At 40.4% G+C, this 22,428-nt stretch overlaps 1 protein-coding gene across 8 annotated transcripts in view; it reads right to left on the bottom strand.

Annotated features, from left to right (window-relative positions):
* dnah9 (dynein, axonemal, heavy chain 9) overlaps window positions 1–22,428 on the bottom strand; it is a 178,652-nt gene that overhangs the window by 51,692 nt on the left and 104,532 nt on the right. For 7 of the 8 annotated variants that reach the window (XR_010924965.1, XM_067576794.1, XM_067576793.1 and 4 more), the window contains 6 exons: window positions 17,516–17,680; window positions 16,217–16,357; window positions 13,826–13,996; window positions 13,520–13,642; window positions 10,814–11,007; window positions 4,245–4,393 (listed from right to left, as the gene is read on the bottom strand). Coding sequence is in view for 7 of the 8 variants with exons in the window: in XM_067576794.1 (XP_067432895.1) it covers window positions 4,245–4,393; window positions 10,814–11,007; window positions 13,520–13,642; window positions 13,826–13,996; window positions 16,217–16,357; window positions 17,516–17,680 (943 nt within the window). In the remaining variant the exon portion in view is untranslated. Of the gene's footprint in view, window positions 1–4,244; window positions 4,394–10,813; window positions 11,008–13,519; window positions 13,643–13,825; window positions 13,997–16,216; window positions 16,358–17,515; window positions 17,681–17,815; window positions 17,930–22,428 lie in introns of those variants that run through there. The other variant, XM_067576798.1, reaches the window with a different exon arrangement.

The following is a 22,428-nucleotide window of genomic DNA, read 5'->3' as shown; positions in this document are numbered from 1 at the left end:
GGACAAACAAGTGTCAGCACAAAGGTCCAAGCAGCAACAGGACTTTGTGAAGTTCTTTGACTCTATAACACATTGACAAGTGGTTTGATTTCTCATCAGAAAATGTAACTGGCCTACATGAGGAGTTCTCCTTCACTGACCTGGAGAAGGTGGTGGCTGCCCTCAAAATGACAGATACAGTCAGTATGGACCAACTCTATGAAGAGTTTTGTGCTAGCTGGGAGAATATCCAGAAAGCCAGACAGGATACCACAAAATCCACCAGTGAGAAGTGGCAGTTTTCCAAAACATAGGGAAATCCAACTTGATCATGTTCAGGATGTTTCATTTGTCCTCAGTGTGCCAGACTCAAATGCCTTTGTAGGATGGATTTTCTCTCTGATGACCATTGAATTGTCAGATTCAAGAAACAGATGCAAAATAGAGCTGATCAAAAATGAACTTCAAATATCTGTGAACTGTGACTTGTCATGTAAGGACTTCTCTCTGGCTGTGCAAAGGGACAAAGGACTGCTTGAATCAGTCAAGAGCAGCAAAACATATCCATGGAAAAAGTACACTAGGTGAGTCATGCCCCTTCCTCTTTTGCATTTGAAATATGTTTTTTAGCTGTAAAGGTCCAAATCGTGATTTCTTTGATCATGTATTTTGAGGTTTATTCACCGAGGCTAAAATAACGTTGAGTAGGTGATTGCTGAGTGCATTACTGATGAGTGGCATGAGTAACAGGTGTATCATAGTTCTGTGGTTTTATGATTTGCATTTTATTTACTATGTTTATTATGTAGTTTTATATGTTGATTGATAGGCTTATATTTGTCCAAATAGATTTTATGATGAGCCCAACCACCTTTAAAAAAAGAATATTATCGTAGCCTACAATTATATTGGCAGCATATGTATTCTTTTTCTGTATATCATCTGTGCTAGGATTATTATGATCTTGCAGAAAAAATTAAACTGAACGAAAAAAAAAAAGTTTAATTCTGTGTTTTTAGTTTGGGTGGCAAGGGTTAGACAGCAAAGTTAATTGCTATATTAGGTTCAGTTTCCCCATAAGTTTCTAATTATTAGAGCTATTAGTCTAATTTGAGCTGTAGACTAAATGGATTATACACATTTTTTGCCTTTCCAGTTCAATAACAGTGGCACCACTGGCACCACTGCCAAGCTACCTTTTGTCCCTTATTTTGTAGTGAGAAAGTTGGCTATGTCTGTGGATTCAATAGAGAGGTAGCTCATGTTTAGCCTAGCTTAGTACAAAGTCTATAGGCAGCAGGAAACAGCTAGCCTACGGTGAACAGACATCCTGGTTTGTCCTGGATGTCCTGGTTTCAAGCTGGGTTTCCCCGAGTCCCAACAAATATCTGTAAAACGCTAAAATGTCCCAGTTTTCAACATTCACTACTAAATTGTCCTGGTTTTCACTACAATTAAAATAACTTATAACTTATATAATAACTAATATTATACTTGTTTTCAGCACTTACATAGACGTTTATCATGTTCTGTCCCACTATATAACCCAATTTAAAAAACATAAATACACCACACGTCTGAATTCAACGCTGATTTGTATGTATGTGTGTCAATCAATGTGTCGTTGTCAAGGCTGTTGCAGCCTATGTCGCTTGTGGCTCTGTCTGACAGAACCTGTCAGCATGCTAGCAGTTAGCTATCATGCTGAGGAGAGAGTCGGTCTTTCCTAAAGATCTCCAGGAGGCTTACTACTTCCTTTGTAAAGTACCAACAAAAATGCAGCGTTCTGCCCACACTGCAAGAGTACATTTTTCGTTGTGCATGGTTGACATGTCGATATAAAAGATCATATTAAGACAGTCAAACATAAACAGTGGTTTCCCTGAGAGCTGAGAGCTCCAGAAAAGAAAGTCTAATAAGAATGACTGCAAAGCATAAAGTACCTGGCAATCTTCTTAGAGGTAGCTTTCTTTAAAGGCTCTTTCTCAGTTTTTGTGTGTGTAATTGTGATTTAACGTTTTGACATTTTCATCTTTGAAAACTGCAGTACACTTAAGGGTAATGGTTTGCGAGGTTGAAAATATGGTTACCCTAAGCTAGCCTGAGGTAGGAGATATGTTTTCTAGCAGGTCTTATTTGTCTTTTATGTCATGTTAGCTAGTTCGCAAACTCACAACCAATAAGAGAAAATTGGGTTTTGTTCCGTTGGGGAAGTGCACAAACTCAGCAGCCTCACCACAGAACTTTGAGGGAGTCTCTAAAGTGCTTGCTCTCAGCCAAGTTGGCCAGAGAATGACAACTTAAAAAGGTAGTCAGTGAATCTCCAGGTTTACTGAGTATACTGTGTCACTGAGGGGTCAGTTACCTTTTTGACAGCATGATATATACTATATGTTACTTTCTGGTTCAAATCTCAATGAAAGACAGCAAAAGCCACAGAAACAATCATGGTGTGATAACTCTGCTGCAGATAGGTGGTTGCTGAGCTATTGTCCTCATGAACAGTGCTTTCATGGGCTTAGATTTGTACTGACGGAAATTAAAATTGCTCTAAGCAGCAACATACTGAAATTACTCCTGACCTAAAACAGCATGAAACAGTGCCACAACATCATGGTGTTACGAACAATGATGGAACCACTTGTTGATGTACAGAATGTACTGATGTGTTTGAACAGTGATGTGATCACTTGTCCTAGAAAAGAACAACCTACAAAGTCTGTGATTCTAATTCTTAAAACGGAACTGAACAAAACGATTGAAATCAGCTAAATTTCCACCTCTAGTGAAGGAGCAACCATTGTATTGAACACAGACATGAAACTGATATTGATCTTCTCACCTAACTCTCAGTAAGACATTAAACACGTTAATCTCAGCAGAAGGTCAATCGCTTCAACCTTACCTGCCCACATTGAGTCTGCCCACTGAGATTCAACTCAAACAATACAATTATTGCAGTCTGTTTCATTAAAACTCCAACCTGCAACTGGGCAGATAGTGAGGTTTTGTCTCAGGGATATTAGTCCCCTGCAGAGCACACAAAATCACATCGTCAATCTAATGAAAGTCTAATTGAAGACTAATAACAATGAGAAACCCAACAGTCACAGCTATAATGGAAAAGCACTTCTCTCTGGTTTGAAGTAATGTGGCTGCTGCTACTCCATCACCACGCTTTCTCTACAGCAACAGCGATCAGTTACTTTTAGCTTTGATGTGATTGACTATGCTCTGAGTGAGGGTGTTGATTATCAATAATCACACCCCTTACAGGCAGTTCCAGTAGGAGGTCTCCCTCTTATCATATTATGAGAGGATGGTGGATTTCACATGGGGGTCAAAGGTGTGTCTGTGGAAGATCTATAGCTGATTTAACCTCTTGGTGCTGCCTAGGACCCAAAAAAAAAGAGGCATCTTAAATACCCATAAATACTAGTAAGATACTGTGTATTCTGGGTAACAACAGTTGTACCTGTGTGTCATGTTTAAATGAATCGATGGCATGGATTAGTTTGTTTAAGAGTGACTTTTAGGCAAAAACTCAAGAAAGTCAAATAAAACAAAAATAATACATTAATCAACATAATGAATTACTTGAAATTTGAAAATGTATGGGAGACTTGGTTACAGTAGAAACACTGTTGAAATCTCTTTGTTCCAGTAAACTGATACAATCCCTGCAATCTGAATATTTCATAGAGCTGACATCAAATACCCACAGACTGAATTATTTGGCAGCAGATTCAAGAGTGGCAGGCTGTGATGGTGCTCCGTTCCAGGTCAGTACAAAAGCTCCGACTTAGGGCATATTTTGGTAAAAATCAAAACGGCGCGTCCTGCCACGATCCACATTATTCATACAGGAATGTAAAGTAACTCTAAACCAATGACATTTACTTTCTGCTGCCCCTAATACACCAGTGGTGTCTTCTCATATATTTGTGACCTTTAGTATAATGCCTTCAATCTACCCAGAGCCTGTTGTGCACTGCCGGTGATGATATCACAGCAGAGACACACAGCAGATGTGTTGGGATGACTGCTGTTCTGACTGATAATTCCATGCAGTAGGAATCAAAGTGGAAATCATGCATGCAGGTATGTACTTAACTTCAATAGGCTATTCCATGGAAAAATCCCACATTCCCACAACATAAAGAAATGACATATAAATTGGCAATATATATGCTCTGATAAAAGCCCAGAACACACTGAGGCTGAATTTTATGGCTTATTAAAGATAAAACAAGTGAGAGTATTACCATGTTTCTCCACATCCTTCAAAGGGTCAACTCCAGGAGAGAGGATGAAGAACATGGGCGTAGCTGGACCCGACTCTTCAAAGGAGACGGCAAAGTCCAGTGATCTGCCAATCACGTACTTGCTCCCCAGTTTCTCCTCTACAAAGTCTCTGCGGGGAGAGTATGACTCAGTTCTCCTCAACACTTTTTATTATCTTTGACGGACAAGCTGAACAACTTGAAAAATTGGAATCTTCTGTAGTACAGTGCATGATATAGACAGCTGCTTATACAAAAACCTTAACTCTAGTCACGTCTGCATGTCAGCAGCTCTTTTCAACCTCTCTAGATTAATTGCTTTGGTTTTTCAAACATCATGATTTGCTTGCCATAGGCCCAGCCTAAACCTTCACTCATATAAATAGAGACATTACACATACTGTATAGATTGGGCTTGTTGGTTCTTTTTGAACAAAAATATTCATCATTTAACATATTTGCTGGCAGAATATTTGAAGATACAAAGCTCACATAAATGTTGTTTTGCTGGATAATTTCAAAATTACAGCATCTTAAAACTTAATTTCAAAAGCTTAAATGATTTTACCAGCAGACACAGTTGTTTTTGATAAGATTAATACATAGCTTCAATTATGTATAACTCATTCCACAAATATACAGGTGAGTTGCATGAGTCAAGGCAAGAAGCCTATATCACATTATGCAATAGGCTCTTTAGATTTGTCATCATTTCCACACCTGTTATTACTATTAATAAGCATTCTCATTATCTGCAATATGCAAATGAGGTAGGCAGAGGTATTGGACGAACCTGTTGGTGCCAGGTTAAGGGAAGCAATGCAATACTTTCAAGGAACCACTACAGTGTGCAAGGCGATGGTGGCCTTGCTAACTAGGCTTACATTATCCATACTGCAAGACTGTAATCAGTACTAGTGGGGGAGCTTGCTAGCAAGCATTGCTGCTAGCTTGGCCAACCACATCACCAGTAAACCAGGTCAAGCTGCTATTATTGATCGATTGCACATGTGTTGGCATCGGTTCGCCAGACTCCTTAGTCTGCATACATGGCTTCAGTCACAGTTCCCCTCACATGGACTCTCTTTTACAGATAATTTTAATCTTTTCTGGTAATGTTGCATGTTTTTTGCCACACGTTGTGAGTGGACTGTACCCAAACCACTATGGCTCACAGATGTTAATGGCAAACAATCTCCATGCAGTCTCAGTATGGCTGAACCCTGAAAACACCTGTGCTGCTTTAGACTCTAATGTGGTAATTTCCTCTCTGCCCAGAGCCCCCTTTACCTCCAACACCCTCTACAGGTACAGACACTCTGTCATGATGGTGCCTCTATCGTCGAAAATAGCAATAGCATACCAATTAGTAGGCCTAGTTGCTTGTCTGTTTCAGATTGTAATGATTTCAGCAATTATCAGTATTTTAATTCATATGATTAATACATAAATGCAAATGTAGTAACTGTCTCGCTTTTTTAGACCAAATGGTTCTGTTTGAAAGGTGCAGTGTGTAGAGTTTAGTGGCATCTAGTGGAATGGCCTTGACAGAAATGGAATATAATATTCATGTATTAAATAGTGTGTAATCACCTGAAAATAAGAATAGTGTTTTTGTTACCTTAGAATGAACCCTTTATATCTACATAGGTCGTGGGCTCCCTTCCACAGAGCCTGCCATGTTGCACCGCCATGTTTCTACAGTAGCCCAAAATGGACAAACCAAACACTGGCCCTAGAGAGGGTCTTTTGCGTTTTTTGCGAGTTTCCTAGGTTCTCCTACACACTTGGAAAGGGAGGGGTTATTCAGTTGGCTGCAATCTGCAACCTCACCATTAGATGCCACTAAATCTTACACACTGCTCCTTTAAATAATCTTGTGAAGGTCAATACTCAGCCTCCTGAGATGTCATGCATCCCTTTCACAACCACCTCTACTGAAATGACGTCTCTGCATGATTTCAAATTATGGGAAGGTCTTGGGCGATTACACTTAAATATTAAGAGTCTTCTACTTGAATGAACTTTTTCACACCCTGGTAAACGAATGCTGCCCTGACATCTTTGTCCTCACTGAAACTTGGCTTACTCAGAGAGTTTCAGATTTGGAAATACCTTTGGATGGTTACAGTATCTTTCGCATTGACAGAAAATCAAAAGGAAGTGCAGTATCGATTTATGCTGAAGACTTTTTATCGGCTTGTCATGTTGCTGCTGTCACACTACAAAAGAGTTTTGAATATATTGTTCTGGACATCTGCCCTAGAGGTAGTGACCATTTTACAGTTTTATCGGAATCTACCGCCCCCCATCCACAAATTGTGAGGCCCTGGAAGTAATTGCTAAATTAATGTCATCACATGTTAATTCTGAGCTAGTGATTTTGGGTGATCTTAATTAAGATTCTCAAAAAACTCTGCCAGACTACAAGAACTTTGCTTAGTGCTTAATCTACATCAGTTAATTTCTAGTCCTAAATGACCAAACAAATCAAATCCTTTTAAATCAACCATGATAGATCTTATATTAGCAAACAATCCACTTAATTACCCCACTACTGCAGTTTTTGCTCAAGACATCAGCAACCATTGCCTGGTTGCATGTATTAGAAATACTCAAAACTTCTAGACTAACACCAATCCTTACATAATAAAGAAAATGAATTTTTAAAACATTTTAATCAGCAAAATCAAAATTGATTTGTATCACTCTGACCTTGAAAAAATTAAAAACATTTCCAACTCCAACCTAGCTTTTAATCATTTCAGCAAAACTTTTAACAATGCACTTAATAAACATGCTCCCTATAAAAATTTTAGAGTAAAACACCACTCTAATCTCTGGTTCTCTCCAAACATTTCCAAAGCTCTTATTGTCAGAGATGCTGTTTGGAAGGCAGCCAAAACAACCAATCATCCAACTGACTGGCAGAATTTCAGGCACCAATGGAATAACTGTCTCGGACTTATTAGAAAAGCCAAATCTGACTTCTACTTGTGCTCATTTGCAAATACCTCTGGAAATGCAAGTAAATTTTGGAAAATGATCAAATCCTTGAAAAATAATTCCCCTGCCTCGCTTCCCCCTAAAATCTGCTTTGAAAATCAAATTATAACAAACAAATCAGATATGTGTGAAGTCTTAAATCATTTAATTTCACCTGGCAATATGTTTAACAAACAGTTCACCACTACTACCTTAAATGCTGGTTTTCCATCAGCAGGTTCTTCACCAAATATTCTCCACTCTGGCAATAAATTTTCTTTTTTATCAGTAAGCCAAGGTGAGGTGTACAGTAAACTGGTCATTTATTTTAAACCCTAAGAATTCTAATGGTGAAGATAGTTTAGATACTTCACTTTTTCGCCTCAGTGCTGATTTAATTGCAGCACCTCTAGCTCACATTTTTCATTTATCATTGACATCAGGTAAAATTCTGAAAATCTGGAAATCTGCACTGGTTATCACATTACATAAAGGTAGTGATCCTATTGCCTTAAATAACTACCATCCGGTCTCAAAATTGTGCTGCTTAGCAAAAACCTTCCCTAGTCCCTAGTAAATTCTCAACTAAAACTATTTCTAGAGTCAAAAACATATTACAGCCTGAGCAGTCAGGATTTAGATCAAGTCATAGCACAACAACAGCTGCATTATGTGCACTTAACAATATTATTGAAGCCTTGGACAATCATCAACGCTGTCCTGCACTCCAAAACTATGCTCGATTAGAGCAGATGAACAAACATTAAATGGTTTTACGGCCATCTCTCAGATAAAACTCAGGCAGTAGTTTCCAACGGTTCCAAGTCTAGTCCCCTTAATGTTAGTATAGGTGTACCACAAGTACATTTATTCACCATATATATATAAACAATATCATCACTGTCACCCCAAATTGTAACGTTTTATGCAGATGACACTATTTTATATGCCACTGGCTCTTCTCTTAATCTGGCCATTGCAAATCTACAGTCTACTTCTGATACATTTCAGACCTTTGTCATCAAGCATAAGCTTGTTTTAAATTCTGGCTTTAAAAACTTGTCTTTCTAACAGTGGATTCCCTTGAATTTTAAATATAATTAAACTGAAACGCAAATTTCAAAAATGAATGTAAAAAAATAGATAAATAAATAAAATAAATAAAATATAAATATATATTTTAATAATATAAAAATAATAAATCAAAATAAATAAGATCAACTATGTTGTAGTGCACTTTTACAACCTACTGAAAACTGTAGTGATTGTTAAGATGCCTGTTGAGTGGAGAATGATCAATACTAAAACGATCATCCATCATGGTACTTTGAGAAGCAAGAAGTTTGGTAGAAATCATTGACTTGTATTATCCTGCAGTGTGTTTACTTGCACTTGAGTAACCAGGCTAAAGTCGGTTTCTCCAGAAAGCTGATTTCTTAATTGTCATGTAAACAAGAAACCTGCTGTCTGTATTGAGAGTATGGGATTAGAGAAACCTGGTTTCCACAGGCAGATTTTACTCCCTGAAGAACACCGATTTCTCTGGAATGTGTACACGTAACCAGGTTTCTAATCAGTGTTTAACAAATAAGCATGTGCACAATAACAGACTGCAGACAGAGAAAGCACGGCACTGAGCGGCTGGATGAAAGAAGAGATCATTACACGGAGCAAAGCGTCCTCGTATGTGAAATAATAGCATCCCAAGTCTGAATGAAACTAAAACCAAGTAGCCTGTAGATGTATCAATAAGTCAGTTTCTACCACAGAACATTTGACTGTTAAATTCAGACATATTTGTACTGTGAGGAAGAGCTCCGCTCTGCCTGTCTGTCTCTTAATGCGCTGTCCAGCTGCTTTGACACACGATGCGCTGGATTTATAACACGAGGCAAAATGAGAGCATCGTTGAGAAACGGAATGCAGCACAATAATCGATTTATCTCAATTATCTTGTTTTCATAATCGTTGGAAACCAAAATCGTAATTGAAAATAAAATTTGCTTAATCGCCCAGCCTGAGGCTCTACTGCAAAAACAGCCTAGTTATCTCTGCTCTCTGGTTACATTTAAATACAGTACAATGTCAAGTCTCAGGGCATTTTAACATTAGCTGTACCTCTTGTTCATACTGACCTTGGAAAAAGTGGTTTTAAATACTATGCTGCATACAAGTGGAATGAGCTCCGAAAAATATGAAGTTACATTCTCTTATTTCACTTGAACATTTTTAAAAGGTTGTACTTATGTACTTACAATTACCCTTGTAATTGCTTTTCTTAATTGTGAAAAATGTATAATGTGCGTCTGTGAAATACCTGTGCTTCTGTCTATGTATGTTTATTTTTGTACATAGGTTTCTCTTGAAAAACGAGAGTACCTGTTTAAATTAAGGATTACATAAATAGATTAAAATCACTTCCCCTAACCTGGCACCAACTGTTTTGTCCACCAGCTCAGCCTTTCTAATTTGCATATTGCAGATAAAGAGAATGCTTATTAATACCAGGTGAAAATGCAAAAGCCCCATCAGTCATGTCTTGCACATTGTAGAGCCCCCTTGAGAGTCTCAGGAAAAGATCAACTTTTGGTCACTTGGGGGCAACAGGTTGTGAACAAAACATTGACATTTTATCACTTCATAAAGTTGGCAGGGTGAATGTGCATTTTTACAAATCCAGCAGACACAGAGCAACAATAGCATTTCATCACAGTCATGTTTCTGGTCACTTGGTGAATGTAAGTCCAATATTCACTCTACTTTTAGCTCTGTTTTTGGTCTATAGCAACTCCCGAGGGAAACATCTGACTGTTTAGCTGCTGAATTATTCCCAAGTTTACCAGGTAGTCACCAACTCTGTCTCTACTTTTTTGGTGCTGGGCAATTAGTGTGTAGTGGTTGGGTGGGTACATCAGAACTTTTTAGCTGAAAACAATTTAAGTTGATGGGAGTGGTAAGTCTAAACCAAAACAGTAAAGTAAACCAAAATAATGAGCTGAGAGGTGTTCAGACACTCAGTAGAGCAGAGTCAGATGATGATGTCTGTGGGTTAGTCACTAGGATTGACGTGAGTCACATTTCACATAGTAATTTTTTCCATTGTTAATACAGAAATATTGATTGTAAGATTGTACAGATGTCATTTACAGCTTGTAAAGATCTGATCTGCTTGCATTCTGATTGCAATGTGTTGTGGATACATTAAAATGTGTTTTTTCAAAATGTAGATAAAATATGTGGATTAAGATTGCATGTTAATGCCAAGTGAGAATGTGGTCTCAGTTGAATTCACTGACATTGCTTGACAGAGGGTGAGGGCTTTTTTTCCTACTGTCGTCTTCAATAATTGAGGCTCATTGACTGTATCTGCAAAGCCATGTAATTGAAGCTACTTTTGGGCAACAGACAAACACAGAGGCAGTCAGTGGTGAGCACAGGTGCCCTGTCAACTCAAACTATAAGCCAAAGGTTAAGCTGTTTAACTTTTACCCTTTCACCAAACAACAGGTCAGTAAGATCCTTCACAGATCACAGAGCAAAGGGCAAATGATGATTCCAGCTCTCACCTGACAGCATACGTCATGCGGTCAGGCCTCAGGGCCCTCATCATGCACAGCCTCTGGAGTGAGGTTTTGTTCTTCCATTCCTGTGGGAATTTCTCTTTTTCTGGACACTCCGACTCTACAAACTTCTTCCAGCGTTTGGCAGAGCCCTCGATGTCTCGGTCCAGGTTCCTGAACTCTTCCATGGAGCACAGAGACTGGTGGTTGGGGGAAGAAAAGTAGAGAAAAGCCACTATATGTTTTAAAGTGCTGCTACTCTCCGATCAGTGATGCACATTAAAGGTTTTGACCACTTCAGAAACATTTCACAATACACAGCAAAATGACTAACTTTGTTTGCAAAAGTTGTGGGGGGAAAAAAAAAACAGACAGGAGTGCTTATCTTTCCTCATGCCTATATAAATAATATTTATTCAAAAGGAAATGCTGAGCAAACGCGATCTCTTTCATAACGGGACGGGGGGTAGGGGAGGACTGAATATGCATCCTCTGCAGAACCAGTAGGAGATTCATCGTGATGCCCCGGCTGACAGACACCTTATCTCATCTGTGGAGACCAGCAGTGTCACGCAGTGCAGCCTCGAGCAGGTACACTCCCCTGACAAGCAGGTATACAGACACATGCAGTGTGTACGCTGTCTGCTGTCCGCACTATGACGAGGACCTTGAAATATTCCTACAGCAGACATTTAGATTTTAAAATGTTACGGGGAAAAAAAATATCCATGTGAATCAATTAGACCTGTTCTTCTACTGCTCGCTAGTTGGCATGGAGCAAATGGCAGAGTGAGATGAAGTCACTTCAACTCGGTTTGTTTAATTATCACAGTCAGTTGGCAACCTCTCAGCCCCTGTGAGGGGAGGATACACTGGGTCTCAAGGGATTCCTGCTCTGCTAATATCATCAAGAGGGCCAAGCAATCAGAGGATCTTATCCTGCTTTAAAGCTCTCCAACTGATTATGTTTCCAACTGCGATAAGAAAATCAAGTGACAGAATTTGATTAGTAGAGCCTTAAATATCCACAGTAGGTTTAGTGCAGTTGAGGAAAGGCCGTCTCCAAACTCTCAGAGGGGTTTAGGTTAAGTTAATATTCTAGGCGGTACAGATTGAAAAATTCATGAGCATGAGAGGCTAGAAAAACATGCTGCCGTTAGGGTTTAGTTTGCCGCTAAACTGATCTGACAAGAGAGAGAACCTCTGCTGCTTGACGTCCACAGGGCTGCACTGCCAGACGTCTGTTCTTTAAGAGAAGCTACGGGTGTGTGGAGTTCGTTCTAGTGCCCTCCAATGCTGAAGCGTAACGGGGTCACAGAGTAAAGCAGGGCCCCAGAGGATCACATGCTGTCAAGACTGGAGGTTTGGGTGAAACGAAGAAAACAGACTTCAATTATGCTGCCGCCTCTTTAAGTATGTTTTCACTTTAATGCGGAGTTGTTGCTGGGAGACTCGGCGGCACAAATTGCATCATAGGAAGCAACTCCAAACGCTGTGTAAAGCAGCTAAGTGCTAAAATAACTTTATGGAAATTGTGGATTTCACTCATGCCTCTCAAATATGACAGGCCTGGAGGAAAACTTTGTTTGGAAAGACATAGCAGTCAATTAAATTTTGTACTGCTGGAGACTATTTTTCAAGATTTCAACATAAAGCAGCATCCGTGGTGGGATTTTAAAAATGGGGCTGATCTTCCAGTTAATTCTCTCATCATACATCTTTTTAATACATCTGTATGAATCTCAACGGGAGTCTTTATGAGAGAATGTACTATTTTGGGACGGTATGTTTGCATAAGTATGCGATTTTTTTTACTGATCTTGTAACGAAATTGCAAAGTTTCTGTGATATTTTGGCGAGGAAATAACGTGCGTTTATAGTCACACCAGTATCTCAGTCAGCTAACTCACACTGCATGGATTATTATGTAAATGGAGAACACAGTATGTACAGCACTGATACTTTACATCTGGGCTCTGACCTTGTCACTCTCCAAAAAGAAGCACAAAACTCAGGACAACAGGGAGCGACAGTAATAACGTCCCACCTGGGGGTGCTAACTCACATTGAATGGATTATTATGTGAATGTAGAATATGTACAGCACTGATACTTCACATCTAGGCTCTGACTTTGTCACTCCCCAAAACGAAGCCCCAAGGTCAGCACAATAGGAAGTGGGTGGGGGGGTGAGGATAATAACTTCCCCCCCCCCCCTAAGGGAAGGTAGATTCAGAGCATACAGGTGGATGTTGGGGTGGAGATGGAGGCTGTATGAACAACAGCGGCAGTAGCAGCAACTGATAACTTTCGGGTGAGTGATGTGACAACAGGCATGGCACAGCACTGATAACTAAAGTACAACACCATGTTGAAAAGGGTGTGTTGGATATATGTTGTAATAAGTAGAGTATAGCGTGTGGGTGTAGTGGTAGACTCATGCTGACTGTCTGATCTAGCTTGCAGACTTTGCTTTATTAAGACATTCTATTTAGATTAATATAAAAAGCATCAAATGTTCACAGTTTGAGAAGCAGAAAACATTTGTCCTTGATATCTGACATCACATCAAGCTTCCAGTATCAGCAGTTTCTGGTTTGATCATGCACTGTTTGTACCCATTTGCATGTGACGACAAAGAATTCTGCTACTCTCTGTTGTCACTCAATTTCAGTAGTGACAACAATACAACCGTCTCTGCCTCTCTCCATACCTTGATCCCTCCCCAGGAGTGGTTGGATAGGAAATCCACTGGTGATGTTACACCTGGTTGGACAGGGTATCTCAGAAGAAAATCGAGCTCTGCAGGGTTTATTTCTTTATTCATCAGCAGGATCTGGAGACACGACAAAACAGGAAGGACTTTGAAATGTTGTGTTTTCAGCACAAACACACACATTTCCTTTCCACTTGATTAGATCCAAACAGGGCTGCTGGTCTCAGGAGCGACCGGTTCAATGGCGAGCTTGTTCTCGAAACAAACCATGCAGAAGATGAAACCGGCTTTCCCCTTTCCTACCTGGAAGGCGAGCTGAGCGATGTACGTGAGCTTGTCACACTCAAACAGGCCTCTGGTGGTGTACTGGAAGACTGAGGAGGTGATGCTGTCAATTAGGTTGGACACCCGCTGCTTCAGAGCCTCGTCCGGTTCGGCCTTCAGGACCGCTTTCTGGAAGACCACGCTGAAAGCCTGCAGATGTTGTTGAAAACTTGAATCAGTTTCATCAAACTATAAACTAATACATTTAACAATATGACTTGTTTAAATTGTTGATATACACGGCTCACATTGGCCTTCATTTAGTCAGTGTCATTCACCTCTAACATGATGGATATGATGCAGTTTGTTCTAAAGATGAACTGATCAATACTGCTTTGGCTGCTTATGGAAAGACCCTCAGCTATAATTGATTGAAATGCATTTTGAGTTCATACAAGTATGCATGAACACGTTATGAGTGTCATAAGAGAAGAATTTCAGTGTCAAACTACGGTCTTCACTCATACATAATAGAACACAATATCGGAGTAACATTGATCACTTGCACACAAGTGATGAATTTTAAAATTATGGAGAAGATTCGAAACTGACACTAAATATCAGATCTTTGCAGCCTCAATTGAAAATTAGCAGCAGTATCAACCTTCCAGTTGTAAAAACTGTCAACACCTGTTTAAATGATACATCACTATGATACATACTTACTGTATTTATCAGACAAATTAATGGGAAGCAAACAATTAGAACAGGCAGTGAAAATATCCTCTCCTTTGAGTAATGGTATAGAAAAAAAACTATTTTAATAAAAGAAACAGTGGTGTATTGCCCTACTTCCAAAGGACTACAAAATTAAAGGGTAAGAATGATGATATTCTATATTTTTCTTATTGCCAATAAATCCTACCTAAAAACCAAAACCAACAATAAACTGATGCTGATATATCTTATTCTTCTGTGCCACATAGCGCCATTTCTTGCCCAATAACTATGAAAACTATAAAACACACCAGAGAGCCACAAAGTTACACTGGGTAACATGCTCCTTCACTACCAAAAACACAAACACTTATTCTGTTTTCACTGCACTGGCTCCCTGCCCTGTCTCCTTCAGTACAAAGTCCTGCTACTCACATACAAACATACATACATACCTAATAACATAATACATAACCCATCAATGCACCTCCCTACCTACAAGAACTGATCACACTGCAAACCTCCACCTGAACCCTCAGATCTGTCAGCAGCTTGCTCCCCCAGTACCAAGCTCCGCACCATGGGGGGGATCGAGCCTTCTGCTCTGCTGGACCACGCTTATGGAACAGCCTTCCTATCCATCTGATGACAGCACAGACCCTCCAGTCCTTTAAAACAGGCTTAAAAACCTTCTTATTCAGGAAGGCTTTTTCATCTCAACTCTTATTTTCTTTATGTTTTTAACTCTGTGGCACTTTGAGATTCTCCGTGAATGAAAAGTGCAGTACAAATGACCATGAACATACACACTGTAGTTTATTTTGACTCAATCCCACATACATCAGCGGGCTTAGGGATGAGTGCCACAGGCAGGGCAGGGAGATCTGAAAGTACTGAGCGAAAGACTATTGCATTGTTGGTTTTGGGCTTCTCATGGGATTTATTGATAATAAGAGCAATATAGAGCAATGCCCAACTTATCTTTTAAACTTGGGCTGTTGTGAAGTGTGAGCACCTAAACTAACACTAATTCTAGAAGATGGTTCTTTAAATGGGCTGCTGAAAGAGAAAGTGTAGCTCTATAGCCCATGAAACCATTTCATTACATTTGACTTGTGACCATTCTCAATTGTGATTACAACAGTATAATACACTTTCTAGAGTACACATCTAACTACTAGCCAAATGTGCAAGTTCGAGTCTAACTGTATTCATCTTTGGGAAAGTGGTAGTTAGAGTGTGTAAATCAAAACCTTACTAAGGAAAGATAACAATCACTATTATCTTCTTCTCTGAGTACTCAGGTGTCTTTTCTGTCAACTTAGAGAGTCACACTTTGCTCTAACCTGGTGTAAAGAGCACATATTCATTTCATTCACAAGGTCAAAGGTATATAGTATCTGAATGTGTTTTCATTTGATTATGTTGGAAAATAACTTGGGCCAGAGCAGCTACCTGCAGAGTCTGGAGTGATTGCAAACCATATCTCAGGCTGCCTCTTCTCAGCGCTCACTGGCTGACAATATGAAAGACATTACACTCTACATAACCACATTAGGGAGCCACAAACACAATAAAAGCAGGGCAAAGAGCATAAAACATGGTGAGCAAATGGAAGAAGGAGGGAAGGAAACAGAGGACTGAGTTTAAGAGGGGTCTCACTGGGGGCCCGTAAGGCAGAGAGGAAACATGGCGGGTCAATAGAGAGACTACCTTGAGAGAGAACTGGTACATGGGGTGGATTTTATTGAGGTCGTTCATTATGAAGTACAATAAGGAAGCCCGTGCTGCTGCTGGTCGGTAGTGCTCCCGAGCCTCATTGATTTTGGCCTCCGTCACCTTGGCTTCTTTTACCTACAGTAAAGACAGTGCAAACACAAAATGGAATGGCAGACGTAGACACAAGCGTAAATCCACACGAATATGCATACGCTCAGGGTTCATCAATCAGCTAATGATGAAATTGTGCACACTCCAATAAAAAACACCCTCCAGTGAAGAGCAGAGCTATTCCAATTTCACGGTTCCAGCCGAAATGTTCTCACAGCACGTGGAACATGACAATTATGTGCCGCTTTTTTTTTTTTTTTTTTTTTTGCCAGCAAACGCCTGCGCCATTATGCTCGAGAATGAACATCTGCAAAAAGGCAGCGCTCATCTCGTCGCTGACAGAAGGCACGCTCACAGATCATCATGCAGTCCTTTCTCAGAAGTGTTCTGAAGTATCAGAAACATCAGTAATTCTACTCTGGTAGAGATAATATGCTAAGCTGACATGATCTGATTTGCTGACCAAAAAAAAAAAGAGAAACAAAGTAAGGGAGGAAGAGAGAAGGGGATATGGTTACAGTGTAAATAGTTTGTACATAGAGGTTACTAATGAAATACTTACTGGGGACCTATCAGTGAGTATGAGGGAAGAGGTACAGCAAGTAAGGGGTTAACATATTTAAATATAGGAGGAACCTAGAAATAAATTACCCTAGAAGTATGTTTTTAATTACATGGTACATATTCAATAATTACAGGGTAAGAGAGGAGCCCGACAGGCTTTAAGTCTGTCTACACAGCATCCATAAATGGTTTATAACACATTATAATATAGTTATAAGCAGATATAAGGACATTTTAAGTATTTATTAATGTAGAGTATTTGTCAACAATTGTAACTTCAACTATGAAGACATTCTGTATTATTGTCATTGTATTATTTAACACTTATATCTGCTTATAACTACATTATAGTGTGTTGTAAAACATTTATTAAATGTCCTGTTGCCTTATAGGTTTGAGTTTTATTCTTGCCACTGAAGAAAAAGAGAAAAAAGAGAAGAAACACTAAACTGCAGAACTTGACAACTGGCTAACAGGTTAGCAAGGCTCATTTGTCTTTATCCAGAGGCAAACTTTAGGTCAGAGTGTGGTGTTTTTCAAATAAACATTCAACTTCCTGTTTTGGCATTTTAACACTGAGATGTAAAGCTTTAAAGCTATAAAGATCAAGGACAGGACCTTCTCTTCGATCTCCGCTGCGGTGCGTTTGGTCGTCTCCAGGTTTTCCACCAGCTCTGTGTCACCCAGGAAGTTCCCCGAAGCCGAGGACAAACGGGACAGCAGGTTGTCCTCCAGCGTCTTCAGGGTGATCTTGAAACCGTTCTGCTGCTTCGTCAGGTCAGACTGATAGACACACACACAAACGCACAACAACATTGACAGGTTCTTTTCTGGCCTTATCATCAAAATCTGAGGCAGTGGGAGACGTTCACAGTGCGGGTCAGTGTGAGGACATGAATACTGAAGGGCACCTCAAAGGCAGAACTAATCAATATGCTCTGCATCGGCTCTCCGGACCCATGAAGGGAGCGCTCTGGGTTGGATTAGCCAGCTTCCGTCTGGTTGCTGACATCAAACCTCTGCCGGGGCGACCTAACCCTCGGTGTGATGAGACCGTCGATTGGAGCGAGAGAGAGAGGGGAAGCTTTGATGGTGAACTACACATCCAGACTGACGCACACTCACATCCAGTATGAATCCGCCGTTACGAGACATTACGGATTCCATTATGAAGCAGGCATCACGCAGAATATGCACAAACGTACACGCGCAGCTCAGTCGCAATGGGTTTTATTCACACCTCACCATATGGATTAGTGCACCCCGTCCTCTAATAAAGCTCCAACTCAAGCTGTTTTTTTTTTTCAGTCTTTGTTTTAGCTGAAAAAACAAAAGAGAAACTTTCACTTTTTCAAAGCCGGGCGTTTGAGAGACGTTGGTAGAACAAAGTCGACGGGGCACGGTTCCTCTCTTTATTGCTTCATCCTGCTTTGTCCTTCATTATAGTCTGTTGCAGCTCCTTGTTTCTGCTCGATAATGACTTTGCTTTATTGAAGTTTCCCTTAATAGAAGCCTCTGCGACCTTTGAATTGTTGTAATTACGAGAGGGTGGGCTGTTGTGAGATTTGCCTACTCCGGTGTTGTCAGATACTGATAATAGCCGAGGTTTTCTGAGTGGCGTGATCCTTGACAGACGGCGGTAATACGTTTCTGGCAGCCTCCGTGTAATCACGGGGGGTGGGGGGGGGATGCTGGGAGGTTGCCGTGTGGGTGGAGCTGTTCCTATTCCCTGTGGCATAATGTTCCCATGACAAAAGACATACTTAGCTCAAATCGCGCCGGGGGAGCAGATAGTTTAAGAGATCACACTGCTTAATTGCTCTCTTTATGACAGCATTTCCTATTGTAGTGATGAGAGGTATTTTACATCACTGTTAAAACTAATTGGGCCTCTGCCTTGTTAAACCTTACAGGATATGAATTTGACGTTATTACTCACTCTGTCGTTGAAAAGTTCTCCTCCTGACAAAACTGCACAGGGAGGGAAAATGATTGTGATTCGTGGCATTTTAAGGAAAGGGCCCGACGTGTACGCGCTTTTGGAACACGGAGGAGAAAGTAACAGAATGGTGGACATTTAGCCGGGGGGACATCCGCCTGTGTGACTCAACTGTGACCTTCTACTTGCCCGGATGCATGTGCTCTTGAGGGTGGGGGGGAAAAAAAAAAAAAAGCTATCCACACCAAAACATTCCCAACTGGATCCAATAATGAGTCAGTTTTTAACGATTAGCTTTCCTCTGGCACATTGTACTTGTAATTACCCTTGCTTGGGAAAAACAAACAATTAACCAGTCAGCAGAACACCCTAATTGGGATTAAAATGAGATATTACATCTATCATTTTTTTTTTTAGGCAAATGATTACCAAGTGCCACAGAGCAGCCCTGTTAAGGTAATTTGGGAAGTGGAGCATTTTTAGTTCTCATTAACAGCAAAGGTCTGGATAAAAACTGTGCACACACACACACACCAGGATGTGCACACACACACACTCGTATATGCGCAGAGGGAGGACCAGAGGAGATAGTTGTGGTAGTAAAAGGTTGTAGACTGATCCCCCTGTGCACTCTCCAAAAAGGCAACTTGACATTTTAAGCTCCTTAGCCCCCCCCTCCCTCGTCTTTGGCTGGGTTAAATGAGAGCTCTTTCACCCGGTAGTCATCTTACGGCTCAGTAGCGACGCTAACCTCATTAAAAGGTATAATGGCGCTGACTCGTTCAAAGGATATAAACAGGTACAGCCAATTTGCACTTTGCTATCAGTCTGATGATTGTTATCAGTCCGGGTTGTTTACTGACAACAAAAAAAGCCATTCAGCGCTCCATTCTGCGGGCCGTGTTTTCATGGTAAGGTGCTTGGAATGTACACAGCTAGACCCCCCCCCCCCCACCCCCTCCCCTCTCCACCTCCACCAACACCACACTCAACTTTCAGTGTTAATTAAAATGATAAGTGAGTTCCAGATCTTGTTTTTTTTTTTTCCTCACCCTCCGATCTCAGTGAAATGCTAATTAAACAAGCTTCATTAAATCACATTTCACTTCTTCTCCGTTGGATTTTGCTGAGGGGACGTAAGGCTTAAAATAACTCAGGCATTTTGGTCCCCCCTCCCCCCCCCCTCCACCCTCACCTTCCCCTCCTCCCCACCTTCTCTCCATTTATTAAAAATGCTGATTTGTCCATGGATGAAAGCCTACAGGTCTGAATAAAGCGCTGCCTACAGAGGCCCAACGCAAACAAGGACGCCTCCGGAAAACCATCAAAATGCAAATAGGATTGTGTTAGAGTAAATCTGCCTGACCCGTTAACAGAGTTCCCACATTATCTTCCGTTCTGATCTCTCGGAGACTCCGCCGTGAGCCAGACACGTTCTGAACGAGGAGGGCTTTCTGATTTTTTTCCCCCTTCCCTGCGACTGACAAGAGCCTCCGCGTTTAAGGAACAGTGGAAGTGTGTCAATGTGTTGTCTAATTGCTGTGGTACAGTAGCGCCACCGGCCAATCCATTTCAAGCAGCTGACAGGAAAAGAGCAGATTGTCGATGAGATGAGCGCGAGACATCATTAGGAGCCAGAGCTTTGATCAAGTGAGTTTTCGCTTAATTACCAACATTTACATTCACAGTGTGGACGGTACTGTGGGTATCGTAACTATGTGGCGCTCATTACTCCTCGAAAGTCTGCCGTACTGTACGCAGAGTAGCGAGCCGGCCATTAACTCTGACCAGCGGCGACAGCTTAAAGCTACAGCTGGTGATGACAACGCTGATCAACAGAGTGGAACAACAGCTTTCCCCCTCCTCGCAGTCAAGGGGTCGAGGGTCTGCACAACAAAGAGAGTCATTTACATTAAAAAGGAAAATACACCTCAAAGCGTCTCCTTTCTGCTTCTACTTTGATTTCAGAGAGGTGGATATGGATGTGTGAACATAAATGAGTTTTGCCAAAGTGATAAAAAAAAAAGAAGAAGATGAAACTCCCTTGAGGATAGCATCAAGACACAATTACACAATTCCTGGAGCTCGATGATGAATGGAGGAAAGTCACAGTAACAATACACAGGGTGACTGTGACATAATGGAAAATTGTCAGTGCTTCAGAAGTTCATTTTTTTTATTTTGTATTAATGTATTTTTGCCTTCATGGTTGATTATCAAACGATTTAAAGAATAAGGTTGTTAGTTAATTAAAGCTATATTTTTCTTATCGTCAACAAATCCCAAAAGTGATCCAAGTGTATCCAAAGCCTGATATATCTTATTCCTCTGTGCTGTAGAGCTCCGTAGTCGTCCAAAAATTATTAAAAACACATCAATGAGCCACACTGTTGCATTGGGTGACATGTTCCTTCATTACCATCAACACACACACGCTGTAGTTTATTTTGACTCAATCCCACACACACACACACACACACACACACACACACACACACACACACACACCGTCCTGCTGCCAGAAATACTCACTAATGCACCAAATGTGGATTCATCCACCACATGTCCTCCTGTTTGTGTAATGTTTGTTAAAAATCTACAGCGCCCAGCTGTTTTAGGGAAATTACTGAACCTTTTTTTAAAAAGTGAAACCAAATATCTGCGAGGTGTTTTTTTAAAGATTTATGTCTTCAGTAGGAAGCAGAAGAGGTAGGGAAGTCATGAAGTATTGAGAGACACATTGTTGGTTATAGTCTCTATACTGGGTTCTTGACTGTTTTTGTGTGGATCATGCAGAGGAAACAACGGGTCTAATGCAAGAACATATCTGTATTCTTCTGCTTTTCAGATTCAACAAACTCTGATAGCAAAATGTTAACAAAGAGTAAAAAGAAGTTCTGGTGTCAGAAGTCACCAAACAAAAACAATATATTCAGTAGTGTCAGTAGTCATAGTAGAGCAGTGTGAGTAATGAGTGCTTTTTAATCTTTCTTTTAATCTTAAACTTTAAGACAAAGTGCTCTTTGCAAACCTGTGAACAGACAGGTACATAGGAGATAAAGCAATAGTTCAAAACTAAAAATCAACTCCCGAACACTGTCAGCACTGTGAAATTTTGTGTTTTGTGTTTTTAACTATGGTTTTATTATTTAGTGAAATCATGAAAAATAATGGTTCTGCATTTAAAATTAATTGTTTTGAGAATTAGCAAATATCATTAGTGGTCTGAAACAAAGGCAGATTTTTGGTCCAGACTTTTGAGGCCCTTTCACTTCTTATAGGAGTTGAGATTAGGATTATTCTGAAAATACTAGTTGTCGTGAGGTGGGAGTGTCACAGATATGGATATGCGGGGTCAACAGTGTCGTCATAGATGTGTGCAGTAGGGCGGTTGTTCGTATCAGTGTATTTCTCTACAATGAGCTGAAATGAAACGAGTGCACATGAATAAGGTAAATCATGTACTCCTGTTATCTTGCTAGTATCAGTTTGTTTTTATTTGTTTCTTTCAGGAGGGGTGGGGGGGGGCAGGGGGATACCGTTGGCGGGTGGGCTGCCCCTCCAAGGTAATGATAGGTGGAAACACTGCACA

Source organism: Thunnus thynnus, chromosome 20 (assembly GCF_963924715.1).
Source record: "Thunnus thynnus chromosome 20, fThuThy2.1, whole genome shotgun sequence".
NCBI classification, from domain to species: Eukaryota; Metazoa; Chordata; class Actinopteri; order Scombriformes; family Scombridae; genus Thunnus; species Thunnus thynnus.
The sequence above is the reverse complement of the archived record's forward strand: the minus strand, read 5'-3'. Positions and strand labels throughout refer to the sequence as shown.